The 23007-nt window shown below is 38.7% G+C and overlaps 1 protein-coding gene across 1 annotated transcript in view; it reads right to left on the bottom strand.

Moving 5' to 3' along the window:
- The window catches only part of CFAP99 (cilia and flagella associated protein 99), a 63236-nt gene continuing 40229 nt past the window's right edge, over positions 1–23007 (bottom strand). The window contains exons 10-16 of the mRNA XM_075499161.1: positions 22607–22695; positions 20186–20390; positions 18278–18419; positions 16934–17085; positions 11205–11410; positions 2623–2785; positions 1–322 (exon numbers count right to left, since the gene is read on the bottom strand). Of these exons, the coding sequence (XP_075355276.1) occupies positions 155–322; positions 2623–2785; positions 11205–11410; positions 16934–17085; positions 18278–18419; positions 20186–20390; positions 22607–22695 (1125 nt within the window). The 3' untranslated portion in view covers positions 1–154. The remainder of the gene's footprint in view (positions 323–2622; positions 2786–11204; positions 11411–16933; positions 17086–18277; positions 18420–20185; positions 20391–22606; positions 22696–23007) is intronic.

Here is a 23007-nt window from a genome sequence, read left to right as displayed (position 1 = left end):
CCAAAAAATTAACACATTTTTATTTCATCATGCCTGTATGACCCAAATTTTTCTAATCACACTGTAAAGGTGAAATAAAGATTAAAATTCAACCTTGTAGTAAATAGGCACACTGGGAGATTTCCAGCAGGCCTGAATTTGTTCCAAATGTATTTTATTTTACTTCAGAGCGCAATATACAGACTGTGGCTCCACTTCTTGCTGCCTCATAGGCAGCCATTTTCTGAGCTGTTTCTCTGGCCATGAAGCCATGTTGAAGGATCCTGAACTGTCGTTCCCGACTCTCTTCCAGTTCTTTCCAATGGTTCCATTGCAAAGAATCCTGCAGAAAAGACGCACAGATGATGAGACTGCAGAGACTAGAGTGGTTCTCTTTAGAGGATACACTGAACTTCAATTTGATAATCTGGCTGGCTGGCAACACAGTTTATTTGCTAACATGATTGGGAAACTTGTCAACATCAAACTGGGCATGATGAATAGAAACACAACTTGAGTGGGTTGCCCAGTTTAAGGTGAATTAAACACAGCTGCAACACTCCACAAAATGTTAAATCAAGATAAAACTACATCTGGATGGTTTGCTCCAATGCTGCTACCTTATGTTCTTTCTTTGCCAACGGTTTGTTCTTGAAGCCATAAATGAACAGTTGCACAAATCCTATCAGACTCTACTGGTTTGCGGATTCAAAAGCTGGGTTCACAAGGGAGCTTTCCCAAAAAAGCTCAGAACAAACAGAAAACTACTCAGTGGTACTTTTCATCTGATTCTTTGCTTAAAATGGTAGAAAAGTAAATTTTTTTCATTAATGGTATTTTTTCTTATGGTTAGTTTTCCAAATTGCAATATAAATTCTGTTTTGTTAAGAATGTAGTAGTCATTTATAAACAAATATTACCTTGATTTATATCAGCACAAACCCATTGGGCCTAAAGGGCCATCGCAAATGTAACTGAAGCCACAATCTGGACTTGGAACTTTAATACAAGGGGTTAGTGTCACTTTTTTTCCTACTTATTGAGGAACCTAAAAGGTAGCAGTACAAACTGAATGCCAGATACCTATTGTATTATAACTAAGGGAGGAATTTTCTCCTATAGTCACACTAACACAATTTTCAGCAATATGCAGTTCAATTAGAACAAAGATGCTGCTGAACATATCTGACCAGAATTGAGCCACTTCCCTGTTGTAACATTTGGATAGGGTCATGCAGAGCTGACCAGCACTGATGGAAGATACACCAAAACAGCTAAATCATTTATAGTAATATTGAATTTTTTCCATTGTTTTCTTCTTTTTTTTTTTTTTACAGATGTCTTAACATTTGAGCAGAACAAAAGCACTGTGACATCTGAAGAGATTTACTGTGTAAAGCTAAGCTCAAGAAAAAGACATAATCTAACATCAAAACCACTTTCAAACCGTGGCTTTTTTGCTCATTCATATGACATCGGAGCACTCATACAGACCCACATTAGGTAGTCAAAAGTTTTAGCTGTGAATTTATAATTTTTTGGTTTTTTTATTTTAAAAATGCCTCACATTTGTAATTATATGGCTGCTTTCCTATGAAGTCTGCATTTATTGCTTCTACTTTACTCTGGACTCTATTCAGCAAAGTGTTTAAGCATATGTTCAAAACCTCAGTTCAGAAAGCCATCCCAATTCAGGAAATGCTTTCTTCAAATAGGTCTTCAATGGTTTTTTTGCTAAAAGGGATAGACCTTGTTGTCTATATAAGCACCTACATGTTTTGCTTGCCTGAAATGGGGATTCTGAAGGCAGCATACATTGATACTCTGAAAGATTGCATTATCTTGGTTTTTAAAGTATACAGACTTGAAAAATACAGTTTTCCTCTTCATTGAATTCAGCTTCATCTAACTTTCTCACAAAATAGGTAAAGAGAGTTATTATTTTAACAGATTGGGAGATTTAGTTCTAATTTTACATTGGGCTAGTGCAACTTTTAAAAAGTGATCCCATCATGACTGTTCACTGCAGTGTTCCATACGCTGTGGTACATGTACTGGTATATGAACCACTTCTAAATGTTAGGCATGCATGAGGCAATGGCAGAGGCAGCGGCAGCAGCAGGAGCAGCAGTTCCTTACCGCTTGTCTAGACACTTGCCAAGGAAACGCAGCCAGTGTGAACCAGCATAAAGCCTACAGGGCTATTGGTGCTTCCATCCGATGTTGTGGGACCGGGCTGAGGTGAAAACATGGGAATGATAAACTGGAACATGCCTTGGGTGAGACAGGGGGTGAGCATCCCAGTTTGGTGTAATGGGATGTGTGTGATAGGAGACTGAGAAAGATGAGAGTTAGAGATGGGGGCAAGATGCTGTTTCGATGGGATGAGAGTGTGTGGTAATAAGAGCGGGAAGCTGAGTGTCCTAGGGATGAGCCCTGCTCTGGTAGCAGAATGTGTAACAAGAAGGTGAGGTCAAGGCCATGGTTTGGAGAAATCGTGCCTATGCGGGAAGCAGTGAGTTGCTATTGCCAGCCATGTATGGCACCATCTGCCTCTGCCCCCCCGCCAGTGCTGGCAGTTGAGCAAAGGTCTGTGAACAGCAGGTCTATTGCAGAGCTTTTCTCCTTATGTAACTCCCAGACCTTCCTTGATGCGATGCTGGTTTTCTGGGGGGTAATCTTTAAGAGTCCTGCTTGCTTTTTACGCTCCATTGTTTTTTCTACAATCTTTTTCTGCAGGTTTAAAATGCGTTCATCTTTCATAGGCCTTTCACCAGACTGGGACTTTCTTTTCTTTTCTTCTTGCCTGCAAAATCAAAAAGAAGCAATGAGAAGGTAAAATAATATCAACCCACAGAATAAATCCATCTGAGCATATATTATCTTGATAATAATGAATTTTTCTTGCTTCTGGGAACCAGCTAGACTCAGAACAGGTTTAGATCATATAGCTCAATGAATGTGGTATTCACAACTTGCTTCTTGTTGTTTACAGAACAGCATTACTAAACAGTATAGAATAATTTCTTCCCACAGGATGCCATGATGACAATATCTGAAATATTTCAAGCCTAACATGACATTCTTTAGAAAAATCATGTGCAAAACCTGTGATAATACTGCTGCTTTTTGCTTGTGAGAACTATGGAGTTTTCCTTATATGATCATTAGTATTCATCTCAATTGCTGTAGTTCTTGGCAAATGAAAGATACTCTTTTCTGTATAATATCAATGCCCAGATTCAGAATCTATGGGATGGTGATGTATTAATTAAGGTTAGTGGGTCTAGGTGAGCATAAATTGATAGCACCATGTGCAGCATACAAGTAAGGCATAAGAGAGAGGTTATCGGATGGTCTTCCTTTTTTTCCTTTCTATTGTAGCTACTTTCCTGTCCTCTGGAGCTTACATTTTATCTGGTTTTGCTTACTTTCACCCAGCTGGCACGATTTACTCACAACTTCTTCATGTAGGTTACACCACCATGCATAGTGATTCACGTAACATCCAACTTTCTCTTTTATTCAATATTGCCCTTGACTTTGGCTCAGTACGATCAAGCTGTAGTATTAATATTATGTCATGAGCAGCTGTGATTCTTTGGCCAAATTCAGAGCTAAAGTAAGTGTCAGATCTACCCAAGAATATACATAATTATATAATATATAACCAGGTTAGATCTGATGCCTTCTCTCAGCTGGCAAGGATAGTTTTGTAAAAGGTCCTTTTATATTGCGGTATTACAACATTACAATTGCTTTCACTGGAAACCAGATTAAGACTCCAAATGACCAAGAGCCGAGTGCACTGGGGCATTGTTCAGCCGATCGTGTAACAGTTATTCTGTCAGTGGCACGACTAATTTCACAGACAAGTTGCCCCTTGGAAATGTTTTACAACAGAACTCTTCCCTTGTCTCTTGGGTCTTATACCACAGTGTTTTCAGTATAAGGCGCACTCTTCTCAAGGAGCTGGAGGAAGGGGAAGAAGGAAGAAGTTCCTTCTGATGCTAAAACCACCAATTTGCCTTAAAAAGTGTTTGCATCAAAATTCCAGGGATCCAAACACTTCTTTCATCTTGGGAGAGATGGCTTTTGTCTGCCTTGTTAGCTTCATCTTTGCTGATAGAAAACTCCCCGTAATAGCAGGTACTCTTCAGAGCAGTCATTCTGGACTACAATTCCCTAAATCCTCAGAAACTGGATGAAGGGGAGATTTGACCTGTGTTACATTCTGAAATGTGACTGGGAACTCTAAACAAGGGGCTCAGTTTAGCTTGCCTTCTCATTTCCAGTTGCTTTCCTGAGACACTTCCTGAACCTCTCTGCTGTTTTTTTCATGCTGTCTGGTTAGGATAACACTTCCTTACCCTCTTTAATACTGTGACATACTCTGCTACACTGAGATTAATTTTTAACACTATTCTGTAAATCTAAAAATGATGTACTATCATTTAATCTAATTGAGAACATGGATTATGTCTATTTACATTGTAACAAGGCATCGCATTCCAAGGGATATAGGAGAATATAACAATAAGGTTTTATGTAAACACTTGATGATTAAATACTGTCAGTGGGAATAAGCAACAAAACCTTTCATTACATGCAAATCCAGATTCTTGTAAATACAATTACAGGAAATACAGCAAGAGGTTTAACATGATGAAGCAGCAGCAGCTGCTTCTGAATTAACATTGTAAATAGTTGCTTATCCTCAGCCTAATATTCAGTCCTCTTCTACATGAAGTCATGGGCCAGTCATCTACACTATTCCAAAAAGCTGCCAATCCCATAGATTTTCAGATGCCACACCACATCATAACAGAAACTCAGAGGGAAAGGAATGAAAAAAGAAATTATAAAGTTCTGTTTTTCTGTGATGGTCAGTTGAGAACTTTCAGGACTCAAGACAAAAAAAGCTCATATGACCTCTGTCACCCCAGATCATGTATTTCCTAAGGAATTAAGGTAATGGCCAGTCAGAATGGGGAAGTACATAGTTAGAAAAATCCTCTCCAGATTCAGTAGAAAATTATGAAAATAAAAATGCAGAAACCATTTTAATTTTACTTTTAAGTGTATTTACCAGCTACTGGTATTGAATGAACACCTTCAATGAAAACCAATCTTTAAGAATCATACTAGTTCCTAAAATGTAATGTCAAATCTTTGGTCCAAAAGAGAATTTGTTAATTTTCTTTTCTTTTGGTCTGAGACAAGAGTTTTCCGTCCCTTTGTGAGTCTGCCATAATTAAAAAAATATTTCCCTACCAAAGAATTTGAAAAAATTTGTAATATTTTTGAAGTCCGTATGTATTTGAAATGGTTTAACAAACTCTAGTTTTGCTTAGTGATCTTGTCAGAAAGTACCTTTTAGTGTTAAGGAATGAGATGAGATTCTTGAATGTGCTTATGGAAGTTTGTAGTAGTGTGGGGTGTACGTATAAACTACTCAAAGGAGGAAAAGTAAGGGATTAATGAAAGATTCAACAGAATATGGATATAAAAGAAAACAGTGAAAATTTTTTAATCTACCACTGATTTTGTTCTCTATTCACTTTCCAAGTAAGCTATGTGTACAGTCAACAGCAGAAAGATTTTGGCTCACTATGATGAAGTACAGAACAATTCCATCAGTGATGGGTAAAATGTGTCTTTCTACTTAAAATAATATTCCAGGCATTGTAAACTGCAGTTGACATCCCATATTTGTTGTCTCAATGATTTCCTTAGTGAATATAATGAATTTTTAAAATACGTAAGCACTTTTTAACTTCACATTTTACAAACTTGTCATGGAGTTTGGCAGTCCAGTGTCTTCGTATTTACATACCCCTTGTAATTATTTAACTATCTGCCCTGTAATTTTAGCACCTGGCTGAATGGACTCTAGGTCCAGTAGGTCATCTGGCCTATAACTGAAGAAGCAGCAATTCAGCTTTAAAGGCTTTCCTGTAGGAAGTGAAAACACTTGGAACAGTTGGATTAGGTCTTCTCAGCTGTGTTTAAAAAATGGAGAATCTGAAGATTTGCACAGAGGATCCCTCCTGAAAACCAAATTTTGCTCTTCATTTACATTTTCAAACTCCACTTGTGCATCAAAACTATAAGGAGATAGATGTATGACAGCTCTCAACTGACTCAATACTTGTAGGAAATGGAGTAAAAATGGTTACTTGACCATTCTAGGCACCAAAATATCAACTTAAGCAGCTAGGACTGTATTTATAAGCTCACCTTACAAAATGGAGTTTTGTGCAATAAACACAAATATATTTTTAAAAGCAGAAGTAGGATTGCCTTATAGTGCAATAAACAATTGTGGGGTTTTTTTTTAATTTCCTCATACTCTCAGTCTCAGTGACTAGGGCTGTCTGTACTTCACAGTACCTTGCCTTTTTTCTGTCCTGCACTACATAATTCTTAGTTATTGCAGTGAGGAAAATGGATGTATCTAACTTAACAGTTCACTGTTAAGAGAGTCATTATTTTGACATTTAAGAACACTACACTATTAGATTGATTACTATTTTGTACTAATGTGAGGGATTTAAGCACTCAAAATCTGACTCCCTTCCAAAACAATTAACTTATTAAGCACCTAATTTTAGGTGTGGAAGTGATTGTTATTCATAACAGCATTTTCCTCATTTGAAATAAGGATTATGAAGCTGTATAATCAAAGTTCATTCACAGAATCACAGAATGGTTGAGGTTGGAAGGGACCTCTGGAGGTCATCTGGTCCACCCCGCCTGCTCAGGCAGGACCACCTAGAGCTGGTTGCCCAGGACCATGTCCAGACAGCTTTGGAATATCTCTGAGGATGCAGATTCCACAGCCTCTCTGGGCAAACTGTGCCAGTGCTCAGTCACCTTCACAGTAAAAAAGTATTTCCTGATGTTCAGAGGGAACCTCCTGGGTTTCCTTTTGTACCTCTTGTCCTCTCATTGGTCACCACTGAGAAGAGCCTTGCTCTGTCTTCTTTACAGCCTCTCTTCACGTATTTAAATTTCTGATCCATCACTGCTGATAAATTTCCTCCTTCTGTTTCAATGCTAGTGAAGAACTCATTACCAGCAGTAGGGACTGAGAAACTAAATCTTACTTCCTTATTGCAAATACATACAGAACGCTAAGTATTTGTGGAATTTGTAAAATTAATGAAATCACAAATATTATGAAGTACCAAACCAAAGTCCCTCATATTGCTAATTTTTCAGCTTTTTTCATTATTCTAGGCTATGTTTTTGAAGATTTGAAGCAACAGACACACATAGGGATAGCATGGCACATGTTCCCCTGTTACATCTTTCCACCTCCATGTGTTGTCTGCCCCTTCCCTCAGTTGTGTGGCCGCATCACAGGGTTGTGCTGCCAGGGTGTCTTACAGGTTTTTGAGGATGGGGCTCCGTTCTCCCCTCCTCACCCAGAAGGCCTTTGACTGCCTAAGTCAGACCTGGACACTCCAGGGAACACCTGCTTTAGGGAGTTTGTTCTACTTGGAAACGACCATCACAGTCATCCATCCATAACCCTCCCTTCTGCTTGTTCTCCTCTCCCTCCTCATAACCAGCCTTCCCTCTTGTCCTCCTGCCATGGCTGCCCTCACACTGTTTCCATCCCTCCCCAGTTCAGGCCAAGAGAGAGGCGTGACACTGGTGTGTGGTCAGTGCCCCTTGTCAAGGAGGGGTTTGAGCACTGGCAAGTGGCAGGAAGAGAAGGGAGTGCTTTGTCACCTTGGCAAACACACAAACACACCATCGTTTGTAATCCAGTGCTGAGACCCCAGCATGCTACACCATTACCATACTGCGAGATGGGGATGTGGTAAACTTTTTTGTTGGTGGGAGTCTCTGCATCTTGTTCCTCGTAACAGTTTTCTGATTCTTCTTCCTCATGTACAAGGAAGTCAAGGAGGATTAGTGTCAGTTCAGAGTGTCACCCTGGAACAGGAGCTGCTACCTTCATCTGGATGTTGCCCTGACTTGGAGAGGGGAGGAGGCTCAAGCAGCAGGCGCTGTTGTGTCACTTGAAAATGAGCAGGAAAACAAACGAGGCAGTAACATGAGCAAAACCAGAAATAAGGCTGGCTTCTCTGTACTTTACATATGTGGCAGTGGCTGGTGGGGACATGGATGTGCTACTGCCATCTATGTGAGACAAACAAAAGGATAGTGTGGTGTTCACTAGATGGGCTTGGAGAGGAGCGAGGAATTGAGTATGTGAAGCTTTGTGAGATAACTTTCCTCTGGACAGCTTGAAACCACATGAATCGTGAGAACATGCAGTCCCAAGACCAGACTAAATCCAACCCAAAGTAAACCCCCCCCAAACCACAGATAATGTGGATGGAGGGAGCCTCAGCACCAAATGGTTTGATCTGTTGCTTGAGTCTTAGTGCATTAAATTACTTGGAGTAATAGATGTAGCCTCACTGGAATGAAAGGGAATTGTACCTGAAGTATACAGGCACATAACTTTAGTACATTAGCATGTATTCAAACACTCATAAATCTTTTGGTGCTCATGTTCGAAAGCTGTGAACTCAAATGTTTGTCCACTTCATGTGCCAGTGCTGATTCTCAACCTGTGTGAAATTCTAGCAATTAAAGGGACTTCCTGCTTATATACTGAATTGATTCTTAGGTGTTCTGCAAGCACTCGCAAAGCCACTGCTGTGATGGATGTCACGGCTTGCAGTCTGTTAAAGGCTGATGTCTCTAATTTTTCATGTTCTGTTTCCTATTTCATTTAATATAGCTCATTATATGCTTGCTCAATGTGCTTCTTTTGTGTTGATGTATGTCTGTTTGTAAATTATATTGAAAGGAACCTGCTTGGTAGGGACCCAATTAAACTCCAGCTGACACTAACTAAAGCACATTTGTTTAGCGAAGCTTAGCCACCATACTTTAGCTGATTAGCAGTAGCCTTCAACATAATGCAATTTAAGATACATGTAATTTTATATTAATGCATAAGGCTATCTTATGAAGACTATTGGTAAGAATTGCTATTCTATCCCTATAATAATGAATTAATTCTGTAAACATAAAAAATTGCTTTTTACATCTCCTGTGCAGCATATCAATAATACAACCCAAGCAATTAATCACTCACATTGACTTGACGGATATTGCAGGATTCAAGATCTGTAAATCAGGTTTAACACACAAAGCCTATAATTTGTTTAGAGGGAAATAAAAGCTGCAGCAAAGTGTCTAGCATTTGTAAATAGGCCAGCATGCCGTACTTCTATATTAACAGAAATAACACCATAGATTTGCATTCTAGATGAAAATGCATTAAATACACTCCCAAAGAACAACATTTCTGGTATACTTTGATGATGCCTCTTTATAGCAGATGCTCCCAAGTTACGTACATAGATTGCCTGGGAGCCATGAAAGGAAATGTCTTGTAACATCTATAATGAAACTTTATATTTTCTTTATTTGGAGAGCAAACAGGGCTGCATTAAAATTACTGTATTACTTTCATGAGTCTGACTAGAAGCTTGCAAATTCAGTGTTTAATTTCATTTGGATTCTACCGTCTTTGGCATGCTGGTCTATTCTAAAAAACATTTCAAATGTCAGGACAAAAAGTGAATCAAAGTTAGCTCCTCATTCAAGCATAGCTTATTTCAGGATCAGAACAGTTTTAGATTTTAATTAAGCCAAAGAGTCTATTTTAAAGAAACCCAGCACTATACCAAATTCACAGACTGCACATCCAGCATAACAAATAATTCTTTAAGTAGTTACTAGTGAAAGAGGTTTTATGTAGTATACAAGTTCCTAATGCCTAGTTTGCATCTGTAGTGGGGAGCAGTGGCTTGAGTTGCTCGCACAGGCTTTCACAACAGTGAATGTTCAGCCATGAGAGTATATTTCCAGCTCCAACATCATTTCAGGTTCTTTAGTCTTAAAATCTTTTCTCGATATATGCCATAGAAGAGAGGGTCACTGATGTATGCAGTCAATCCACTGCAGCTGCAGTTATGGATTCATTAAATTCATTAAACTATCTTCTTAAGTACTAACATAGTAAAACCCCAGTCTTTGGAGATTAATGATCATCAACAAACCAAATTAGAGCTGGGACTAGTGAAAACTAGTTAAGTGAATACATCAATACTGCCTTCCGTAATTGAGATTTAGAACTGGATGATAAATCAATAACACGAATTGAACTCTAAGAAGCCACCTTTGGTATCTCAGCAATAAACACGAATCTAAGACATGTCTAAACACATGTGGTTTTAGCCTGATAGAATAGGTCTTCAGAATGTCAGCCTGAACATCTGTTTGCAAAACAAATATGGCAAGACAAGGACTAACCTCTCAAACTCACAAAAGGGAAAAGTTGAAGGACAACTTGCAAGAAAACAATGGCAAATAGTCAAGATGCAGTAAAAATGGCATAAGATAAAGAGTTGTGCTGTATTTTACACTTTTACACAGGCTTTCTTCCTGCTCAGCTTTATTTGTAAACAGCTTTAACTTAGATTTTAAGTTCTTTGTGGAAGGGACCTATCTTCTGCATATGTGAAGCATCTACCATGGTTATAGATCCTTTATGACAATGAATAATAAATATGGTAATGAATAATAAATATGAATAATGAATACAAAATTTGATCAGAGAGCCTGTAAGCAAAGATTTTTCTCTTTGATCTACTGCTATAATATATTTAATTTATAACTTATTATTGTTATCAGAAAACCACCTCCCTAAAATATTTTTAACTTCTAAAATAAGGCCTGCCTTTTCACATAACAAATGAAGTTCAAGAAAGAAAACTATAGCCCTAATGTATTGGTTTAGATGAAAATGAGAAACCACTTTAAGTAGCAAGCTAGAATGATTCTAATAAAATCAAATTGATTCTGATTAGCTGAAAAGGAACAGAAGAAAGGCAGAACTTCTTTCTCAATGTATAATATTGACTCTGAATCCTGGGGCAATACTGTCAACACTAGCCTACGGAGTGTCTTCAACCATAAATTCAAAATTATTAAAAAGATTTGTTAGATCTGATGCAAATTATTTTCAAGAATGAAAAGGAAATTCTGGCCCCAGTGTAATCCTTGACAAAAGTCATACTGATTTATAAAAGGGCAGTATTTTGCTTTCTACTTGTTTTTCTCCTCAAGGGGTGAGCAAAATATTAACAAAGTTGCAATGTCTTAAATGTCACATGCTGTTTTATACTGACTTTAAAGCAGCTGCTCGTCCAAGTTCTGCTCTGAACAGGGAAATCTGGTCCAGTTTGTCTAGAAGAAGTTGTTCCTTAGCTTGTTTTTCATGAATTATCTGGTCTCTCTTCTCTTCCTCTGCTGCCTTCTGTGCTTCTCTGAGTAGAGCGAGGCGTTCACGTAGTTCCACTATTGACATTTCACAAATTAAACCATGGCCACCAGTCTACAGAACATGAAATATAGGTTTGAATAACACTGTAAATACCAAGGGGAGAGTAAGTGAGTAAAACCAGAATATTTTGATTGTGTTCCAAATCATGCTGAATATATTTTGACTTCAAGAAGATAGGGTTGGCCCTAACCTAACGGTTATTTACAGTTTTTAAGGTGGTTGGTTTTAACGTGTAGAGTTTACCTTTCGTATGTGTAAAAACACAAGGCTCATAAAACATTTCATGAAAAAGCATTGAAACACACAGTAAATTAGTCATAAATACCATGTATTTACTGTCCAAAAAATTTCTAGTTGACTTATCTTTTAGTTTTAATAAGACTTTTGCAGTTTTTAATGTGTAAAACTGCATGTTTTTAGTTTGTAAAACCAGAACAGACTTTACACTAAAAAATATGCATTCTTTGGTATTTATCTATTTCCAAATTATGGATTTGATCTATGATGGCATCTACTATTTTTATCTGAAAAGACTAGGACTAAACAATGCTTTGTACCCACGAAATTCAGATCTTAATGCCTGAAGTTAAAATATTCAAACCTGAATGTTTAATGAAGGTTTTTTAAAATCCACTTCGCAATGAGAGTGATAATGAGCCTGATTCTGAGATTTAATGAGACACTTCTGCACCTTAGTTTGCATACAAAGACAGATCATTTCTAAGCAGATTTGTGACCACTTGAAGTTTTTGGCCCTTGCTCTTACATATACTCTTCCTTTCCCTATGTCTACACATACATACATCTGCATATATAGAAAACTTGCATAAACCCACACAAATACTGAGCTTCTGTGTAGCTTTCTTTGCAAAATTTAATCCATTTCACACCAACTAATATTCTTCTGTCTATCTTAACACAGTTTTGGTACACATCTTTGGTGTGTATCTTGTACCATGGCATGTTATAATGGAATATATGAGTGCAGGAAATGAAGATGCTAACCTGACTCTTGCTATACAGTTGTGTAACATTAAGAGTGAAACACTGGTTAGGATTTTAATCACAAAGACCTTGCTCTACTTAGTTCCATAGAACTAGTGATGGGGGCGGGGGTGTGTGGAATCCAGAAGAACAACCACTCCTCCAAATTGTATTTCTCAGACTGAAATTAAGTGGTAATGATAAACATACGTAAGTAAAACTCATTGAAATCCTTTTAATGGAGAGAAATTATTCACTTAAAGAGCCTTCATTTTTTCAAGCAATCCTTTTTACCAGGTTAAAAAAAGCCCTTGTGTTGAATACTGAGCGAGTTGTTGACAGAATAGTAGTCGCCTTTCTGCTTTTGAGCTTTTCACAAAACAGAACATGAAGGGGAAGGAAAAAAAAACCAGGAAAAGAGAAGGATGCTCTGTCATAGACAGATGCTCAGATTGTCAGTTTGGCTGTAAGAATTGACCTGGGTCCAGTCCCTCTTCTCTGGTCTGGGATGCCATCTGAGCAGTCTAGTCAGGTACTCGTCCTCCAGCGACCATTCTCTGGCTGTTCAGAGCAGTGGGTCCGTGGAATAGGGGAAAATCCAAGAGAGATGAAGAAAACAGTAAGGCGGGGCGGGGCAGGGAGGGCAGCGGCAATAAAACCACAAAATAGAGTACAACAAATAACCAGGCGTGGCTCTCTGCTGCTACAACATTGGTGCTTAAGAGGGATTATTATTGAGTTAGTCTGGAGAATCTGATTGTCAGTGAAGCTTGTCAGTGAAGGAGAACGTGTTTTCGGTGGCCATCCCTGGGGACTCCCCCAAGATTTCCAAGAGTCTCTCCTGCAGTTTTGGTTGCCATAGCTTCTCTTTCTAAAGCTTCAAAAGTTGAGTCAGTAAGAAGAGATCATCACTGTTTTTTCACCTAAAGTCCAAGTCCTCAATTTTGGCTCAGTGGTTTCTGCTTCCACGGTCCTCATGTGTACCAAACATGACCTAAACAATGGTCACCAGTAGCATCAGTAGAAGATTCATAAAAGAGTTCAATATTAAGCAGTCTTTATTTTTGCATCTCTTTGAAAAATATGTACTACCATATGTTACTGAAACAGTAAATGATCATTTATCTCCTTCTCAGGTTTCAGTTCAGAGTGAATTTGCAAATAGTGAGTGCTAAAATACCTTGCCTCTAATTTAAACTAGTCAATGACCATCAAGTCGTATTCACAGGAAGTGAAAGGAAAATGTTTTGCAACAGGGCATATATAGCAGTGGTAGTGTTTGAGCATGGCAAGCATTGCTGAAAAGGTCTAGGAAAGAGAATTTTATAGAAGCATGGAATGGTAGAGGCTGAGTATTTTGAGTGTCTGCTTTTCAAAAATACTCAGTGAAGACAGTGAAGTGGTTTCTAAAATATGAAAAATCCTATACTCGTGCAGTAGATAATGCTGGTGTTCAAGCAACTTAAGTGCCATCAAGGGGAGAACTGCGTAGTTTAAAAATTACGAGAATGAATGAGAATTTTATGGACATATACTTAATTTCACTAAGTCTGAAACAGCCTTTTGTAGAAAGAAAAAAACAGGGCAAGCTATCACCAGAAGTGTGCTAATTCTCTCAGAGTGCTGTTGTAATAGTGAGTATAAGGGAAGTGTGAAGTTGAGATACAGAATCATAGAACGATTTGGGTTGGAAGGGACTTTTAAAGACCATCTAGTCCAACCCCCCTGCCATGGGCAGGGACATCTCTCACTAGATCAGGTTGCACAAAGCACCATCCAACCTGGCCTTGAACACTTCCAGGGAGGGGGCATCCACAACTTCTCTGAGCAATCTGTTCCTGTGGCTTATCACCCTCATTGTAAAAAATTTCTTCCTTATGTCCAATCCAAATCTACCCTCTTCCAGTTTCAAACCATTGCCCCTTGTCCTATCACTACAGGCCTTGGTCAAACATCTTTCTCTGCCTTTCTTATAAGCCCCTTTATATACTGAAAGGCCACAATAAGGTCTCCCTGAAGCCTTCTCTTCTCCAGGCTGAACAACCCCAACTCTCTCAGCCTTTCTTCATAGGAGAGGTGCTCCAGCCCTCTGATCATTTTCGTGGCCCTCCTCTGGACCCACTCTAAAAGGTCCATGTCTTTCCTGTGCTGGCAACCCCAGAACTGGATCCACTGGAGTACTCCAGGTGGGGTCTGACAAGAGCAGAGTACAGGGGGAGTATCATCTCCCTTGACCTCCTGGTCACACTTAAAAAGAAGTGTGCAGCCCAGGATATGATCGGCTTTCAGGGCTGCAAGTGCACGTTGTTAGCTCATATCCAATTTTTCATCTATAAATATCCCCAAGTCCTTCTCTGCAGGGCTACTCTCAATCCTTTCATCCCCCAGCCTGTACTGATACCGGGGGTTGCCTCAAGCCAGGTGCAGGACCTTGCGCTTGGCCTTGCTGAACTTCATGAGGTTCACATGGACATACTCCTGAAGCCCGTCAAGGTCCCTTTCCTCAGGTGTATCAACTGCATCACCCAGCTTGGTGTCATCCGCAAACTTGCTGAGGGTGCCCTTAATCTCACTATCTATGTCATTAGGGAAGATGTTAAATAGTATTGGTCCCAGGGCAGATGCTTGAGGGATACCACTCATTACTGGATTCCACTTGGACAGTGAGCCATTGACTGTAACTCTTTGGATGCAGCCATCCAGCCAATTCCTCATCCATCTAACAGTCCATCCATATCATTCAGGTCCATTCTCTTGTACTTACAATATGACCTGCATGGCCACTCCATTTTCAGCAACCTTACACTTTAGTAACCTTACACATAGGATAAGCTTGAATTTTGGATTAATTTTTCACATATGACTTGAAACCTGCTGTGTTTTTCTGCTTTGTCTTTTGAGATGACCTAGATGGGAAAATGTATTTAAAGCCATATTCTGTACTTAGAAACAAACAGTATTTCAGTGGAAGCTCTGTGTAAGGGGTTGACAGCCACTCTAAGTGGAAATGAAATTAACTAGGTTCAAAAATAAGAAAGTACTGACATGCCAGTCACCTTCATTTCCCTGAATGAGAGCCTGCACCATTTTACAGAAGTTGTTGTGACTGAAGAAGTAAAGACATTTCCACATCCGACTACATCATACCATTGTGTCTTTGCAGCCTACATGTTGTGACTGAATCATCTGGGTAACAAATGTGCAGTGAGACCAGCTAAGGGCTCTGTTTAGGGTTGACACCATGTGCAACTCTATCTGAAGCAGTAAAAGACTTATAGATTGGAGTACCTCTTGGCATTTCCATGCAGACAGTTTACAGTATCTGTGGTGCACAATAATTCTTTGTACTCTTCACTTTTTTCCCTGCTTTTTCCTTTGTGGTTCAGTAGTATTTCTCCACAAATGGGTGGAGTGAGTCTGGGTTTGAAAAAAAGAGAATTGCCTTCTTTGGCTGGAAAAGAAGTGGAGAAGTGATGGCAGCAGCCATAAAAGCAACCAAAGAAAGTAAAGGAGGATGGGACATCTGGGGAGCTGAATTTATTCTTGTTCACTTATTTCACACTTTAAGGTTAAATGTGTTCTAAAATCTGATAAATGAGATGGGGGTTTTATCTGGTGGTTGCAAAGATAGTAGGTAGCTTTGGAATCTCTGAATGGCTCAGTTCTATTCAGAGGAGCAGGAGATAAAACCAAAGAATCACATTGACTGTTCCAACAGCTCCATGGAAGGAAGACCTGTTCCTTCTGTATGGTTTCTGCAGACTAGCCATGTTTGTTTTTTAATTTGTGATCTTCATTTAAATACTCATGAAAGGAAAGAAAAAAACCCAAAAGGATTATATTTAAAATTGATAGTGCAATTTTATATTGTTCTATGTTATTCTTCTTTCAGTGTGCATAGAACAAATGGAAGAGTATTTTCAGCTACTCTGCTTCTGATTTAGTGGTAAGACAACAGATTTCCGGATGCTGCCTAAGTCTGGAAATTCTGCAAAGGTGGGCATTGCAAAGCCCCATCTCAGGCAATATCTCAGTTGTTGTGCATCAATAGTAAGCCCAAGGAGTTTGGGATACATTTACTTAACCACACATACACGAGTTATTTGCACAGTACATGCGTAACAGCTCAGCAGGTTTTGGGTTCTCTTGACAATTCTCTTTCATATACCTGAATGTTGGCAGTTTTGAAAGCAAAGGAAATTAATTTTGCTAATTACCATGGCAATCACTACTGCAAGATGAACAACTGTACATCAGTCCAAACTTTGTGTTCATTCAGTCCTCACCCAGGACTGACAAATCTGTGAATTTGTGAAGATGGATAGAACATGTTGTAATCACTTGCCAGTCTCTTTTTGAAAGATATCGGGAAACCCAGATCCTATTGGCAAAATCCAAAGAAAGTTCAAGGGGACTAAGATTTCACTTACGATCGGAATATTCTTCCTGGTAAAATTTTCATTTTATAAACTTTATGAAAGTTTCAGTTCAGATCTAACATTTGTGTAATGGGGTCACTGTACTTAATGCTATACATAATATAAATATATACATTTATGTAAAAACGGTAGTTTTTCCTTTTGAGCTTACCTCAGTTAAATCAACAAACTTGTATCTGAGGCTTGGTAAAGACTCGATAGCTCGTATTTGTTGAATTAGTTCATATTTTTTCCTAAGCTTCTCCTCCTCTTCTTCTAAAGCTTGCCGAAGAAGTTCTCGATTTTCTTCACAAACTTCCTGAACTGAAAGAAAAGAACTAATCTATGTTAGCTGGCTGCATATTTTAACAAGTAGTCCATCTGGAGGAAAATTCATATGCATTTGTGAATAACGATAATAATACTGATCTAAAGGTACTTGAGGGAACAGTCTGGCGTTGGTGGGAGGAATGATCAGAGAAACAAATGAGTACTTCCCACATCCACTATCTATTATGCTATTCAACACATAAACATACTGTATATGTACATAAAGTAGATGCTTTGAATTACTGCTTTGTAATTTCTGTTCTAATTAGTGCATGCTGTTTCATTATTTAATAAAAGGATATTATACAATAGCAAATATTCATAGTTTTTCAAGATATATCTATGATAGAAATCATTGAATTGCAAAGGCTGGTAGGCTTTGCTAGGCCATTTCAGAGTGGCTAACACCCTCTGCCCGCCTCAACCCTTACTGATACAAGTATGGAGATACACAAGCAGAGAAAAGTCTGCTAACCAAAATATGCACAACTAGAGGTAGCCTGTTCATACAGTAGATGTTAATATGGCGTTGCATTGGAATATGTACACCCATGCCAGTCAGAACAGCCTTCTCCCTGGACTTCATCAGCTAATGCATTAACTGAAGAATTTTCTTCAAGAATAATGGAGGATGAGTAACATTATTTCCCTTCATCCTAATGACTGGTCTGTCTTGGAGGTGGTACATCCTCCTCCCTTGTGATACTGTCCTTCTAGGAGATGGCTTTTCTTTCCTTAGCTACAGTCTTCTTCTCTGGACTGTCTTCTCTGGAGAAGACAATAATCTTGAGCCATGATTCTTTCACAGTGGTTGCTAGGCAAATTCTCTCTTAATGATATGAATGACAAGAATATGGGCTTCATAACTTGATTTGACAAAAAGTACAGTCATTCAAATATGCTACTTTTAGATGGAAGGGAAACTAGTTGCAGAACATTAGTGCTGTATTTCTCCCTTTTAAACAAAGAGTAATTCCCATGACCAGTAGCTTAGAATTTCTGATCTACCCATTACCAACTTATTCCTGGCATTCATACTCATGCATTCATGGAAATGTATAGCCTGGATCTTTCCCTCAACTTCCCTTTCCTTTGTGTAAAAATTGCAATTGGCCCACTAAAATAAAGATAAAGTAATTTGGGACATTTGGCATCATCTCTCATTTTTCTGGCAATATATAAATACCTATCTGCTGTTTGTATTTCTGGAGCTTTATTTTTGCTTGCTTTGCATTCTTGTGTCCTTCCACGACCTGCTCCACCAGCTGTCTCATTTCTTTCTGTTCCTGTAGACGTTTCTCTGCATACTGGTGCATCAGCTCTGCTTTCTAAATCCCAAACAAACAGGTGAATAAAATTCCTGATAACTGGTGATCTGCGTGCCTCAAATCATTGAAATAGTGCAACGACAAATGGATTCAAAGTATTACATCATCCACAAAAGTAGAAAAGGACATTAGCTGGCGACAACATAGAGACCCAGATTTAAGCTCCCCTCTCTGTGTTTTATTTACCCACAACAGCGCTCCATAACTTGTGCACTGCTGTTTTCCAGGAGTCCCTCCCACGTGTTTCTAAAGCAGACAAAAAAAGCCATCTCTCGATCTGGTTGTGAGATACCAAGAAGAGTTCCAATCTAATACACAGCTGGTTATGTGCCTGCAGGATCTTCTTGGGCCTAAGTCATATCTCTGTATCATACAGAAAGTCCACTTTTGGCTATCATGTTCCTTTCTGTGTCAGGGGAAATGAACAGGAAGCAGGAAACTGGATTTTTCCAGACTACATTCCTTACTGTACTTTCTGTTTTAGATGGAAGACTAGAGTTTTAAAAGAAGGAGGGTCAGGATGACAGCTGTTGGTGAATGGGGAATTGGTGCTCAGTACTTCTGGAGATCTCCATATGGGTGAAGTGCCCTGCTGGCATCTGTTGGCAAGCGAAGGGAGCTGCCTGGAATTGGTCAGGTTAGAGCAAGTCTGATTTGCACATCCCCAAATCTATACATATTGAGACATCTCTGTTAACAAATAAAACACTTATGCTCTGAAAGTGAGGTGAATATAATAATTACAATAATTTTGGAATGAGTGTGAGCGATCACACTATGCTCAGTTGTATGTAGTAGGGTTCACTTTAAGTTCTTGCTACAGCCTGTCTAAACACAGATGAAGACTCAATGCCAAAAAAGGTTGAAAGATTTTTTTAAAGGACAGGGAAGGAACTCATTAAGCAAGTTTCCCTTTTGCAGCGTGGCCTTTATGAAAATCTTGTACATTTGTGGTCCCATCTTAAGTTGCTGAGACACTGCAGAGACATCTGTGAGAGGTGGCCAAGAGAAAAGTACTGGCTGACCTACAGGGCTTAGCAGCAAACTGGGCTAATAGAAAAGAAAAACCTGTGACAGTGACTATGAAAAATTTAAAGTCTATAGTATTAGTTCTTGATCACTTGTTTAGTTTATAGGAAAAGCACTGGAAAAATGTAATGTGAGTTTGGGGAAAAAATGAAAAGATCTAGCAATGTTTTTGGGAAACTGTGATTTGCCAGATTGGAAACTGTGTGAAAATACTTCTTGGCATAAATATTCAGTTTTCCATATATATAGATCCAAAGAGGGTTCTCTGCCTGAATTTTCCCGTAAGAGAGATCTAGGCATGTCAGATAATATGAAGTAAATTGAATTACATCAGTTTAAGAAAACAAATTCTTTCACATTTGTGGCTCTCATTTTAACAAGATAATGAAATTAGTCATATATTGGTGATTTCATTACAAATGGTGCTTAGTATCTCAGTATCTGTTCAAAAAGGATATGCACAATGACATGAATATAGGGGAGAATATTTTAACCTTCTGTTTTATTCAATTTACTTTGTAAGTTTTATCAATCAAATCAAACACTTGTAAAAAATACTTTCATGTATAAGCATTCCTGTGTCTGGAAGTTATAGCGCTATTTTCCCATTGTTTGCAGACTCCAGTGAGTAAAGACACTGTACAGAACTTTTATACCTCCTTATAGGCGGTATAATCTGTGGTATGTTTTGCACTGATTGAACGTAAGCAAAATTTGAGCAACGCTGTATGTATTACCTCTTCTCTCATTAGATCAGCTTTTTTCTTATTTTCTTGAAGTACATTCTGATGGGCTAGAACTGCCTCTTCATGACTCAGTTTCCCTTGAAGCCTCCTACACTCTATTTCAGTCAGCTGCTCTTCCAAATCTTTTCCACGCATCTGTTTTTGCCATTCCAAGAATTCGGATGGGTCTCCAGCCCCTCGTAGCAAATTTTCAATTCTGCAAGAGAGAAGAAAGAGTATACAATTCTAGGAATCTAGCTCTGCAGCCCTGCCTTGGTTTGTAAAATATTTCTAGTAGTTTGTTGTGATATAAGGTGTTTGATCTCTGCAGAGAAAAAAGGCAGTCATCGCAAAGTCATTTGACAGATATATTTTAACTCCACTCTAAGAGGTGTTCCTACTCTGTGGAAAGCCTGGGAAAGCCAGGCTGGAAGAAAGTGCATGAGGGCATGGACCTGAAAGTTTTCAGTAAAACAAAGCCCCAAGAGAGGGCAAACTTTAGCTACATATGGATTCTCCTAGGGAGCAAAGAGAATCAGGCTGAAGGTATGTACATTTTCTCAGAGGATTACTTTGCTTAGAGGTAGAAAGAAATACCTTTTCTCTTTGGCAATCTTCTTGGCCACTTTAACACAGAGAACTAAAAACTTTTCTGCTTAATTCTATTTCTGTTTTGTATTTTGTCAATTAAATAATATTGCTGTAATGAGGCAAAGAAATATTCAGCTATTAAGCAAAACCACATTCTTATTTTTTGTGCTCAGCTGAGAGAGAAAAGCATAGCAAAGCTCTGGGGCAGGCCCATCAAAGTCCTGCAGCAGAGGATTGAATGAGCCAAGAATTAGGGCAGAGACACAAAAATGCAGTGAATTGCGCCTTACTGCTGCTCCCCAATGCATATATATACGTATCTGTTGTGTGTTAAATGCAGCTGAAGATTAAAACTCAATATAAAATAGTGTTAAGTCATTGGGAAAATCTATTCCTTTGCTGAGTGGAACAAAATTCTGCCAGACAGAGTGAACAGTATCATATGTTATATAAAGGAACCTCAATATACAGACATAGCTGATAAGAGAAGCTGAGTGATGCGTAATATCTTAGTGCTAAAATCCTGATCCCTATACCAAAATTTGCTAGCTCCAAAGACCAAATCCAAACTTAGGCAGTCATTCCGGGACTTAAAATGCTAGCAATATTTAGTGCTTAGCCTAAGTAAGGTGGATTAGAAATAATACTAAATCAAGATGACATGATATAGGTTTTATCTTTGTTAAAAACATTAGTGAAAATGTTCTGTAATTCTAATTATAGAATACAACCTGCAGTGGCCATTCAAGAGTCACCCTCTCCCTAGTTAAAGTCCGCTGAAAACCTATGCTGCTGAATAAGGATTCCTTATGTCAGGATTCCTTAGAGCCCTGAGTGCACCAAAAGGACCTGAAACCTCTTATTCCCCACCCCTGCCTAGGATTTAGTTGCTTGTGTTCAAAGACAGCCCTGTTGCAGTGCAACCGTATAACATTGGATCACACTGGAGTGAAAAGAACAATGTGAGGAAGAGCTGTGAAAAGTCCTGTTGTGTGTGTAGAGTTTCTTCCTGGGAGCCACATTTCAGCTGATGTTAACACCTTCTGTCCTTGCCTAAGCTACGCTGTAGGTATGCCTGCACCCACCCTAGTACCTTGTTGACTTGGCTTCCTGGCTTGACCTCAGCCCTGACTCGTCACTACGGACTCATCTAGCAATCACTGGACTGTTCGCTGACCCTGGTGTCTGTCACTGGATGCACTCCGCTGCCTTGCCAGGGTACTATGGAACTGAGCTGCTGTCAGTGAGGACATTGTCCCTATGTGCCTTGCTGTCACCCTCAGCTCCTGGCTTATCTTGCCTTGTGGAGCAGCACACTCTTGGTCCTCCATATCTTACTGTGATAGAAATGGATAAGTATTTCTATATACATATAAACAAGTTTTATACACATATAAACAAGTATCAAATTTGGCACATAGTTGACCACAAACCACTGAAGAAAAGGGAGGTATATTAAATTATTGGGCTTAATATATATGCATCTTTTATAATGTACACAGAAATAGATGTGTATTTGGGTCATTATTTATTCTGGAGAATTGGAATAAATATAACAAGGGATCCTTATTGGACTTTGCAAGTGGACACTAGCCAGAGTGCTAAATCAGAACACAGTCACACTGTATAGCATCTACAGTAAAACAATGTAGACTTTAATGTAGACTTTCATTTCAGTCCACTTTTCTCTTTGTCAGCCGTGTTTATAGAATAGCTTCCTAATGCCTTACAACAGATCCATTATTTTAGTTTACCTGGAATTTACTTAATTATTTTTAATGTGGTTAATTATTCTATATCCAGGGATGTGAAAAGTAATCTGAGAAAGAAGTGTGATTATACCTCTTGAGCTCCTCTTCCATTTTCCGCTGATAGAGGGCACCCTCTCTTAAAATAGCTGCAGCATTTAATTTAATAGGTACATTGTCAATCTGTCAGGAAAGGGAATGTACATACTATAGTTAGTAATGTAAACCGTAAACCAGAGTATAAAAACATTTCAATGGGTTAAATAAATCGACCTAAGACAGCATAAATTTTGCTTAAAGCATTCATCTAGCATTAATCTGACATTCACAATGAAATTGCATGCTGTTCATAAACCACTCAAGCTGCTTAAGAAATCAGCAAAGTCCCCCAAGTGGATTATAAATTTGTAATCACTCTTGGACCATGTCAAATCCTATAGAATGTGTTCACTTCCTTTCATTTTTTTCAGTGCTCATATACATAGTGTGCAGGGA

Source organism: Mycteria americana, chromosome 4 (genome assembly GCF_035582795.1).
Source record: "Mycteria americana isolate JAX WOST 10 ecotype Jacksonville Zoo and Gardens chromosome 4, USCA_MyAme_1.0, whole genome shotgun sequence".
Classification (NCBI taxonomy): domain Eukaryota; kingdom Metazoa; phylum Chordata; class Aves; order Ciconiiformes; family Ciconiidae; genus Mycteria; species Mycteria americana.
Note: the sequence above shows the minus strand (reverse complement) of the source record. Positions and strands in the feature narration are given on the sequence as shown.